We start from the raw sequence: 11904 nt of genomic DNA, 5'->3' as shown, positions 1-11904 counted from the left end.
TGGTCACACATCCAAAGTTGCTCAAACACAGAGCATGCAGTCAATGAATGCCATCAACAACTTTTCAGGATGTACAATCAATCCATGCAAATAATACAGTTGCACAGGCAACTAATGTAAGAATTGAGACTATGGAGAATGCACAATCACAAGACATGGCCAACGGAGCTTCACAAATTCGGAATGTGCAGACTTCCAGCATACCTGTCAATACTAGACGAGTAAATGTGAGTGCTGAATCAAAACCTCAAGTTCAAATGAACTCATCCAATCAATCTACAGCTGCAACAATCGCCGAGCTTAACATGAGAATGTTAGCAGCTTAGGAAAAGCAGAGCGAGGCACTATTAAGCCTCTGTAAACAACAGCAACTGCCAAACCCAACAATTCCACCATATGGAGGCGACCCAACAGAATACTGTCAATTTATGAACTCTTTCGTCAATTTTGTAGAGTCGCGGCTCCCGAACGACATAATGAAGCCGCATTATCTAATTCAATATACTAAGGGAGAAGTCCAGATGCTGATGAAAAGTTGTTTAACTATGAAGGATGGATTCCAGCATGCAAAGAAAATGCTGGAAGACAAGTATGGAAGGCCATACATCATCGCAGCTGCCTACATAAAAAGGATTGACGAAGCTGAGCCACTAAAGGCAGAGGATTCAAATGGTCTGAGGGAATTCTCAGCCAATCTGGCTGGGTGCATTAACATCCTAAAAGAAATAGGATGTTCTTCAAAATTGGAATCTCCAGAAAATATGCGTAAAATTATCAGCAAGCTGCCATTCAGACTACGGCTCGCATGGAAGGACTCCGTGGACCGCATTATTCAGAAAGAAAAAAGGGACGTCAACATAAACGATATGTCGGAATTCATTGCAGATAAAGCAAGGGCAACTACACATCCAGTATTTGGTGTCGTAGAAGGAAGCAACAAACCAAAACAGCAGGGGCAGAAGGGAGCTGTTTATGCTCAACAAGGAAAACCCAACTCTGCACCTAACTCACCAACCTGTCCTCTATGCTCGCATGGCCATTTCCTGCCGAGATGTGAAACGTTCAAGAAAATGTCCTTAGGTGGTCGCTTGAATGTGATAAAGGAAAAAAGGTTATGTAGAAACTGCCTGACACCAGGACATTTCGCTTCAACTTGCTCTAAAAACAGTTTCTGCAAGCTTTTTTCAGACAAGCATTCAACATTTTTACATCCGACTAAATCAGCGACTACACCAGCCAATGCTGCAGTAAAATCGCCCGAAGCAAAAGACAAGCTGAATATGGCAGCAGATGTCAAAGGATCAAGAATAGGGCTAGCAGTAGTGCCTCTTCAGCAAGAGTGTCGTCACTTATGCATTTCTAGACAACGGGTCCAACACTACCTTTTGTACCGATGACTTGTTGAAGAAACTCAATGCTAAATGCAGCCATGTGAACATGTCTTTAACAACAATGAACGGTGAGACACGTATGAAATGCAAAATGACCTCTTTGGAAATCCTGGATTTAGATGGTAATAATTGTACATCATTACCAACGGTATATTCAAGACCCAATCTACCCATAACAAGATCTGTTATAGCAAATCAGGATGATTTAACCAAATAGCCACATCTGAATGATGTAGTTCTAAGGGATATCAAGGCCGATGTGGGATTGCTTATCGGGAGTGACATACCCCAACTTCTACAGCCATTGGAATTAAGATCATCCTTGGATGGAGGTCCATATGCTACTAGAACTATTATGGGTTTGGTCGTCAATGGTCCGCTCAATGGTAATCCACATAACCCTTCTTGCAACTTCTTGGATTTAGACCATGTTTCCCTGGACGACCAGTTTAAGCAGTTTTGCAAGGTAGAATTCAGTGACATCAGCAAGTCAAGAATCGAAATGTCAACTAACGACAGAAAAGCGTTAGAAACTATGGCAACCAGCTACACTGAGTAATGGAATGTATGTTATCGGAATGCCATGGAAGACCTATCCACCAAATCTTTCAAATAATCGTGCTGTAGCATACCGTAGGTTGGAGTCACTTAAGAGAAAACTCCAGAACAATGATGATTTACGTATGAAGTATACAGACTTCATGAGGGAGTTGTTAGATAAAGGATATGCAAGAAAGGTAAACAATGACGAATTAGGTGCTCCTGGCTGGTCGACCCAACAGAATACTCTCAATTTATGAACTCTTTCGTCAATTTTGTAGAGTCGCGGCTCCCGAACGACATAATGAAGCTGCATTATCTAATTCAATATACCAAGGGAGAAGTCCAGATGCTGATGATAGTTGTTTAACTATGAAGGATGGATTCCAGCATGCAAAGAAAATGCTGGAAGACAAGTATGGAAGGCCATACATCATCGCAGCTGCCTACATAAATGGATTGTCGAAGCTAAGCCACTAAAGGCAGAGGATTCAAATGGTCTGAGGGAATTCTTAGCCAATCTGGCTAGTGCATTAACATCCTAAAAGAAATAGGATGTTCTTCAAAATTGGAATCTCCAGAAAATATGCGTAAAATTATCAGCAAGCTGCCATTCAGACTACGGCTCGCATGGAAGGACTCCGTGGACCGCATTATTCAGAAAGAAAAAAGGGACGTCAACATAAACGATATGTCGGAATTCATTGCAGATAAAGCAAGGGCAACTACACATCCAGTATTTGGTGTCGTAGAAGGAAGCAACAAACCAAAACAGCAGGGGCAGAAGGGAACTGTTTATGCTCAACAAGGAAAACCCAACTCTGCACCTAACTCACCAACCTGTCCTCTATGCTCGCATGGCCATTTCCTGCCGAGATGTGAAACGTTCAAGAAAATGTCCTTAGGTGGTCGCTTGAATGTGATAAAGGAAAAAAGGTTATGTAGAAACTGCCTGACACCAGGACATTTCGCTTCAACTTGCTCTAAAAACAGTTTCTGCAAGCTTTTTTCAGACAAGCATTCAACATTTTTACATCCGACTAAATCAGCGACTACACCAGCCAATGCTGAAGTAAAATCGCCCGAAGCAAAAGACAAGCTGAATATGGCAGCAGGTGTCAAAGGATCAAGAATAGGGCTAGCAGTAGTGCCTGTTCGTGTGAAAGTGGCAGGCTTCAGCAAGAGTGTCGTCACTTATGCATTTCTAGACAATGGGTCCAACACTACCTTTTGTACCGATGACTTGTTGAAGAAACTCAATGCTAAATGCAGCCATGTGAACATGTCTTTAACAACAATGAACGGTGAGACACCTATGAAATGCAAAATGACCTCTTTGGAAATCCTGGATTTAGATGGTAATAATTGTACATCATTACCAACGGTATATTCAAGACCCAATCTACCCATAACAAGATCTGTTATAGCAAATCAGGATGATTTAACCAAATGGCCACATCTGAATGATGTAGTTCTAAGAGATATCAAGGCCGATGTGGGATTGCTTATCGGGAGTGACATACCCCAACTTCTACAGCCATTGGAAGTAAGATCATCCTTGGATGGAGGTCCATATGCTACTAGAACTATTATGGGTTGGGTCGTCAATGGTCCGCTCAATGGTAATCCACATAACCCATCTTGCAACTTCATCGATTTAGACCATGTTTCCCTGGACGACCAGTTTAAGCAGTTTTGCAAGGTAGAATTCAGTGACATCAGCAAGTCAAGAATCGAAATGTCAACTAACGACAGAAAAGCGTTAGAAACTATGGCAACCAGTGCTACACTGAGTAATGGAAAGTATGTTATCGGAATGCCATGGAAGACCTATCCACCAAATCTTTCAAATAATCGTGCTGTAGCATACCGTAGGTTGGAGTCACTTAAGAGAAAACTCCAGAACAATGATGATCTACGTATGAAGTATACAGAATTCATGAGGGAGCTGTTAGATAAAGGATATGCAAGAAAGGTAAACAATGACGAATTAGGTGCTCCTGGCTGGTATCTCCCACATCACTCCGTTATCCACCCACAGAAACCAGACAAGGTGCGTGTCGTTTTCGATTGCTCCGCAAAGCATCAAGGAACGTCACTAAACGACCAACTTCTACAAGGCCCTGATTTAACAAATACTCTTATTGGTGTGCTGTTGCGGTTTAGACTTGAGAAATTTGCTGTCATGGCAGACATCGAGAAGATGTTCTACCAAGTTAAGGTGAAGGATTCCGATGCAACCTATCTCAAGTTTCTGTGGTGGCCGACCGATGACTATAACGTTCCTCCTGAGGAATATCAAATGCTAGTCCATCTATTTGGTGGGAAATCATCACCAAGTTGCGCAAACTATGCTTTGAAGAAAACAGCGGATGACAACCGATCCCACTTTGACAAGTCAACAATAGAGACAGTACATCAAAATTTCTATGTCGATGATTGCCTGAAATCTGTCGCATCAGAAGCAGAAGCTGTTAAGCTGGCTGCCGAATTACGACAACTGCTTGCTGCAGGAGGGTTTAAACTAACCAAATGGGTATCAAATTCTGCAAACGTACACTCAACTTTACCTGATGCAGAAAACTCTAAATCAATGCTGCTAGGTGACAACGTCAATGAGCGAGCCTTAGGTGTCAGATGGTTTGATGAGGAAGACAGCTTAGGTTATGCCATAAATCCCAGACCTCGCCAAACTACGCCAAACGTGGCCTTCTGTCTACAGTCAGTTCGATATACGATCCCTTAGGATTCGTTTCGCCATGTGTACTACCAGCCAAGTGCATTTTACAGGAACTCTGTAAAAGAGGAGTAAGATGGGATGATGAAGCTCCACCAGACCTCAAATCTAAATGGAATCAGTGGCTCTCCGAATTGCCAACACTTGAAAAAAAATCAAGATCCAAAGATGTGTCAAATCCGTAGTAAAGGGAGCTATTGTTAGTAGAGAACTTCACCATTTCTCTGATGCGTCAATGGTTGGTTATGGTGCAGCATCGTATCTTCGACAGAAAGATGCAAAGGGTAACACATCTTGTATGTTAGTCATGGCAAAATCTAGACTAGCACCAACAAAAGCAAGGTTAGACACCATTATTCGTGATGAACTGAAGGGCGTTCAAATCGATCGATCAGTTTTCTGGACCGACAGTACATGTGTTCTGAAATATTTGCAAAACAAGGATGCCCGTTACCACACATTTGTTGCTAATAGATTTTCAACAATACTTAACACAACCCATGAAGATCAGTGGCAGCATGTTGCTTCGCAGCACAACCCGGCTGACTTGGCGTCGAGAGGAGTGGAGCATATATTGCTTGTTGATAACCAGACTTGGCTACAGGGGCCTGAGTTCTTAAAAAATGATAAAGAAAAATGGCCCAAGTTTTCTCATAACTACATAATCGATCAGAATGATCCTGAAGTAAAGAATGTTAACGCTGCTGTTGCTTCCTTCGATACAAGGAAAATCTTCGTGAAGCTGTAAGAAGAACTATGGACCAGATCAGTAAGTCAAAATTTACTAATTGTCAGCCTCAACCTATTGGGGTGAATGAGTTGATTGCTGCTGATAATGCAATATTCAAATAATTGCAGAGGAGGGAATTTCCTGAAGAAATCAAGTGTCTTGAAAAAGAGAAATCGATTAAGGACAGCAGTATCTTGCGGTTGGACCCAATTCTGAGAGAAGGTCTTTTGAGAGTCGGTGGTAGGTTACGCAATGCTTCAATTGGGGAAAGCTTCAAACATCAAATCATTTTGCCCAAAAACCATCATGTCGTGAAGTTGATTGCCGAGCATAACCACAAAATCAGTGGCCATTCCGGCACAGAATATGTGCTGGCATTAATAAGAGATGGTCTATGGCTAGTCAATGGCATGGTCACGGTAAAAAGCGTAGTAAGAATTTGTGTCACATGCAAGAAAAATCAGGCAGCACCAATGACACAGAAAATGTCGGACCTACCAGAAGATCGAATAAAACCGACAGAACCACCATTCACGTATGTAGGAGTGGACTGCTTTGGGCCATTCGAAGTAAAACGTGGAAGATCACTTACCAAACGATATGGGGTAATATTCACTTGTTTATCGGTGAGGGCTATCATTTCGAGGTAGCGAACACACTCGATACAAGCTCCTTCATCAACGCTATGAGGCGGTTCGTGGCAAGACGAGGAATGCCTAAGCAAATGCGCTCTGACGACAGTGGCAATTTTGTAAGAGAAGAACGGGAATTACGTGAAGCAATAGGAAAATGGAATCAGCAGCAGATTCATAATTATTTGTTACAGAGACAAATAGTCTGGAAATTCAACCCTCCAACTGTATCTCATCATGGAGGTGTTTGGGAGAGAAATATAAGGACCGTCAGGAAGGTGCTAAAGTCTCTGATAAAAGAACAGCCTTTGGACGATGAAGGGCTAATAACGCTTTTGTGCGAAGTTGAGTCCATAGTGAATGGTCGTTCCATCACCAAGGTATCTGATGACCCAAAGGATGCTGAACCATTGACACCGAATCACCTTCTGTTGCTACGAGCAGGTTCAAAGGTTCCCCCAGTCCACTTTGTCCGAGAGGACATGTACAGCAATAAACGTTGGAGACAAATCCAGTATTTATCAAATGTTTTCTGGCGGCGTTCGCTCAAAGAATATTTGCTATCCCTTCAACACCGAACCAAGTGGCACAGCATTAAACCGAACTTGAAGGTTGACGACATTGTTTTAATCTTGGACGAAAATGTTCCTCGTAGTAGTTGGCCATTAGGTCGTATCGTGGAAGTGTTCACCAACAGCCGAGATGGACTACTTAGATCTGCGAAGGTCAAGACCCAGTCATCCACATTTGTGAAACCTATCACAAAAATTGTGTCACTGGAAACTTCTGACGACAATTAATTTACTTACTGTTTAGTCGAGAGTAGTTTAATATTTAATTAATTTCATTGATTTTAGTTGTAAAGGCCACGTCGCCTTTAAGGGGCCGGAATGTAAGTCCACAATGGGCTTCCATAGCCCTATTGGCCTCCCACAGGCCCATTGTGTAACGACCTTCACATAAAGATAAGAAGGCATTCTACAAGTAGCAGTTCAATCTTCAACATCTATTCAGTCTTACTGTGTACAAGTTGCTCATTATTTCAAACTTTTTCAATGTGTAGGATGATAAGACGTAAGTTTATATGTTAATTGTTTATTTTATGCTACTGGACCTAAATTTAGTATAATTTTTATGAATTTATACACATAATATAATTAATTAAATGGATCATATATGATGAACAGCATTAAGTTCAAATGTTAAGTTGAGATTGATCCAAGTTATCATGATTTAACTAATTTTACAAGTGAATTACATAGCCTCCTTTGTGATTAGTACTTATGATTTAGTGTAGATAATAGTTTTTAGAGAATTATGTTTGAAACTTAGTACTGTACATAGTTGTACGATAGAGTTGCATTAAGTACAGTATAGCATATCATGTTACTTCTTAGCATATTGAATTTGCTGTATATGGTACCTACTCATTTGGGCGTTCCGCTTGACTGAGCTTGCTTGAGTAAGAGTGGTCAAGGTAATTTTCCTTTGCAACAGTGAAGGAATTTACTTTAGTATATCTGGGATGTCCTTCCTTAATTATTGTGTTGTGCAAATGCTGTGTATCAGTATCCTGACCAACACATCCTGTTTGCTATGTTTCTATACATGTGTAGTTTAGTATACCTTTAGTTAAATTTAGTTGTTTGACTGGATGATTGCAAATACTTACAATGATGCTACATTTAGCAATATAATCTATTTGATTTAACTTACACTATTGTACTCTGAGCTAAGAATTACTATAGTCTATTATCTATATATTCCCAACCGTTTACTAATTTATTTACAGTTTAAACCGGATCAATCAGATCAATTTGATTGTTAAATTGGAACGTTCAACGAAAATCTGCTATCAGATCCAGATTAATAAAATTAATCATCAAAATTATATCCGTGTTTGAGTCGTCATTGACCTACACCCCGTGATAGAGATCACACTGATGGTGATAGTTACTATGTTATTGCACTGAATAGTACTACAATATTTTATTTTGTTTTAGTACAGTACTAGGCCAGGTGCGTTTGTACCCGTCATCACCAATTGAAAAATCAATCCGTCAAAAGAATCTAAACACTGACAATGAGAAACTAGTCATTGTAGCAAAAATGGAAAAGATCGACATGACAGGATGTATCACTACTATCCACCTTGGTTTTCAAGCATTTGTTTATAATCAATGTGTGCTCCATTTCTAATACCGATCAAGTAATATGGTGCCAGGGGTGATTCCACATTCGTTACAACAACATTTGACAAAAGTTGGAAAATTTAAGGAAATCTAAATATTGTATGTTAATATTAATAGATATATGAAATTTAATAATAATAATAATAATAATAATAATAATAATAATAATAATAATAATACAGTATTACTGTATTAGGACTAGGCCTAGGCTAGAAGGAGGTAGGCCACACTTAATAATAACTTATAAGGCGGCCTCTCGCGAGTAAATAAAAAAGGTACAGTAAATGAGGTGAAATCTTAATGAATTATAACACATTACTGTTGGCCTAGACTACACCTACAACAGTACCTACTCATATGTATTGTTTATTGAATTATCGTTGTTTTGTTACGTCTTTGTAACGTGTTACACAACTAATTCCTCCATGCTTATAACATTTAGTTGTAGGCCTAGGCCTATGTAATATATTTTAGACATGCCTAGGCCATAACATAGGCTAGCATAGCCGACTTGGTCTCAACGTGCATAGAAACATCACAATAAATTTGAAGTCGTAAACCTTCACAGCTGTCTCTTTTGTCGTTACTCACTTTGGAATGGGAAAATCCGATCTGTTTTTTGGGGTTTTTTTTCTAGGTATAGGTACTGTACGTATTATAAATCCTTATTCTTCCATCATAAATAGTTCATGTGTATTAAAAATGGACAGGAAGAGTGTTCGCGCGTTTTATACATGTGACAGTGTGTGCGCACGTAACAAACAAAAGTTATAATTTTGTAATAAAGCGCTAGCTAGAAAAACATATTTTTAATTCAGTCATTCATAGCGCAAGGACACAGACATGGATATGATATAGGCCCTAGTAGAAACTTGAACCGTGAAGACGAAATTTTCGATCTTCCTGACCTTCAGCATCTTTTACCGAAATCGCAAAATTCAAGATTGCTTTATCATCAACCAAAAAATAGGATGTGAATTGTTTGCTTGCTGCATAGCCTACAGTGAAAGACAGTAAAAAAAGGCAATTAAAACAAAAAAACAAACCTACGCCTAGGCTAAATACGGTACTACTACTAGGCCTGCGGACTTTTGCAAGATTGTTTAAAGATGTTCAGCCGTAAACAATGAGAGGTACCTGTAAGTGATAATACTTTTATATTATACAGTCCTAGGCCCACCAGGCTAGACCTAGCCTAGGCCCAGGTAGCGCGTATTCTTTGTGATATTGTAACCATGCCTTTTTTTGTCCGGTGGTACTAAGCTAAATTGTATGAATTATGCCGTTGAACAAATCTAGTTAGAAATATTGAATCACAGTGACACAGTGACTTGTACTAACATTTTTCAGAGTTTCATTCTTGCTGAAAGATATAACAAAACAAAATCCTTAAAAAGAATAATAACGGTCGACTTATACAGTATAAAGAGCGCATAGTATAGAAACTTCTATTAAATGTATTCCTTTTGGAATTATTGTATTGAAATAGGAGTGATATACATATATGTAGCTAATAAGAGACTAGCAGTTACTTCTTTTGTAATCAAAAGAAAATTACTAGTTCCATTTGTCTTTTAGTTCTCAAAACAGCTTAGGCCTACATTACAATTTAAATATCCCTTAAGGCCTATATTGGCCTAATAATTATACATACACATTAAATTTGATTATTTGATTAAACTCTTATCATGTAACTACAGCATCATCTAAAGCATGTTCCTAATAATAGTATAGGACAGTAAACATAAAACGTAAACAAAACATTACAGTATATTCACCTTAGAATGTCAGGTAATTTTCTGTTCCTTCACATACGTCTTCAAACAAACATTAATGCTTTCCTACTACAATGATTGAGTTGATCGGATTGAGTTTTCACTTACAGTAGTAACTGAGACTTGAGTATCCTGAAATAAAATCACCATTCATGTTAGTATAGGCCTAGTGATTACTTTCTGTAAATAATAATACAATTTTTACACCCCCCCCCCAACCCGGTTAAACATAATTATTTTTTTAAAGCATCATGGACATTATTGAGGACATGGCCTAATAAATGCAATTTACAACTTTTCTTATGGCATGCTAGACTATGGGGTAATTAACTTACTGCCATGGCTAGGCCAACATAAGACCCAGGTTATATACAGGACCTAGGCCCTGGAGAGAACAGGGAACCTCAGTTCTGTTTGTCTCTGTACAGCGGCTAGGCTAGTATTACCGGTACAGCTAGGCCTGGCCTTAGGCTAGGCCAGGCCTCTTCATTCAAGCCTTCATCTACTACTACTACTAGGCCTGTAAGGATGTAAATCTGAGTTTTTAAAGAAGAGGCAAAGGTTGGTAGGGAGAAGGGAATTACTAGCTTCATAAACAAAGATAGTTGTAAAATATTTATATCGAAAACAGACAACTGACTTAAAGCAAAGAAAAGGGGGAACAGAGTGAGCAAGGAATGGAGTATCTGATATTATACGAACTGCTTTTTTTTGGAGCTTGTGAATTTGTTAAAGATTTGTTTTGTAATTGTTTGCCCACCAGATAATGTCGCAGTAACTAATAAAAAAAAACAAGGGATTAATAAATGCAGATACGTATATGACTTGGAAGAAAGAAAGAAAGACGATAAATAATACCAATATTTTTTTCTATTTTCAGTTCAACTTCTTTTATATGATTTTTGAAATTAAGTTGAAGGTCATGGTCAAATCTTTATAATTTGATGTTAGTGATATTAAAATAATACATTTATTGGATACTGTTGAATGTGAACAAATCCCAGAAAATGATTTTCAGAATTGTAACGCAGAAATTATAGAAATAGAATATATAGCGGCAAGAAAGTTAATGAAAAACAATAAATGTCCTGATATAGATGGTTTACTTACCGGTGTTCTTTAATGATGTTAAAATATTTTAATGCAATCAATTTCGTATTCCCAACATATAGGTATGTTATCTTCCTCTCAACGCAGAGAAATTATATAATAATACTAATACCAAATAATAATAACAATAAAATGTGAAAATATCCGACTAGTATTAGATGTAATAAAGAATGCTAAAAAAAAAAACATTTATTATTTGTTGATTTCGAAAAAGCATTCCGTCAAAAAAAAAATGGAAATTTGTTGAAAAGACCCTCTAAAAATTTGACTCTAGAGAAATTATTAAAACTTGGTATAAATTTAAGTATAATGGTATTTCAAACTGTGTTATTAACAATGGTTCACTTTGAGTTATTTTAAGCTTTCGAGGGACTCCGACAGGATTGCCGCTTAGAAATATAAGGATTATCACTGAGGCAAAATATAAACTTTAAAGGTATTAATGTTGAAAATAATCGAATAAAAATAAGTCAGTTAGCAGATGATACCGTGTTCTTCTTACAAGATGAATACTCTTTAAATACCGCAATAGAAATTCTTGACAACTGTTCTAAATGTTCCGTCTCAATATCAATTTTTATAAAAAAAATATTTTAAGACTAGGCGCATTTAACAATACAAATTTTAAAATTGAGTGTACCAAGATTTTGTGTTGGACAGATGGACCAATCAAAATATTTTGGAATAAATGTTTCGGGGGATGCTCGACCGACTGTTTACACTTAATTTTTAAATTTACAGCTGGAAATAAATAGTAACATATAATATTAATCAAGACAGCCGTTAACACTTTTGAA

General features: G+C 38.1%; 5 protein-coding genes across 5 annotated transcripts in view; all 5 read left to right on the top strand.

Annotated features, from left to right (window-relative positions):
* The first annotated feature begins 476 nt into the window (after nucleotides 1-476).
* LOC117120473 lies at nucleotides 477-1397 on the top strand. Its single transcript, XM_033265497.1, has one exon. The coding sequence runs from the start codon at nucleotides 477-479 to the stop codon at nucleotides 1395-1397; it is 921 nt and encodes a 306-aa protein (XP_033121388.1).
* A 1120-nt stretch (nucleotides 1398-2517) lies between these two features.
* On the top strand, nucleotides 2518-4677 carry LOC117120472. Its single transcript, XM_033265495.1, has one exon. It carries the CDS (start codon nucleotides 2518-2520, stop codon nucleotides 4675-4677), a length of 2160 nt encoding a protein of 719 aa, XP_033121386.1.
* A 226-nt stretch (nucleotides 4678-4903) lies between these two features.
* LOC117120471 lies at nucleotides 4904-5416 on the top strand. Its single transcript, XM_033265494.1, has one exon. The coding sequence runs from the start codon at nucleotides 4904-4906 to the stop codon at nucleotides 5414-5416; it is 513 nt and encodes a 170-aa protein (XP_033121385.1).
* Nucleotides 5417-5792: 376 nt separating this feature from the next.
* Nucleotides 5793-6830, top strand: LOC117120470. The gene has a single exon (XM_033265493.1). The coding sequence runs from the start codon at nucleotides 5793-5795 to the stop codon at nucleotides 6828-6830; it is 1038 nt and encodes a 345-aa protein (XP_033121384.1).
* Nucleotides 6619-11904, top strand: part of LOC117120468 — a 77036-nt gene continuing 71750 nt past the window's right edge. Inside the window, exon 1 of the mRNA XM_033265492.1 lies at nucleotides 6619-7104. Within this exon, the coding sequence (XP_033121383.1) occupies nucleotides 7086-7104 (19 nt within the window). The 5' untranslated portion in view covers nucleotides 6619-7085. The remainder of the gene's footprint in view (nucleotides 7105-11904) is intronic.

This window comes from Anneissia japonica, unplaced genomic scaffold (genome assembly GCF_011630105.1).
Source record: "Anneissia japonica isolate Jap-2015-1 unplaced genomic scaffold, ASM1163010v1 scaffold288046_len260376_cov104, whole genome shotgun sequence".
Taxonomy (NCBI): domain Eukaryota; kingdom Metazoa; phylum Echinodermata; class Crinoidea; order Comatulida; family Comatulidae; genus Anneissia; species Anneissia japonica.
This window is presented reverse-complemented; position numbering and strand designations above follow the sequence as displayed.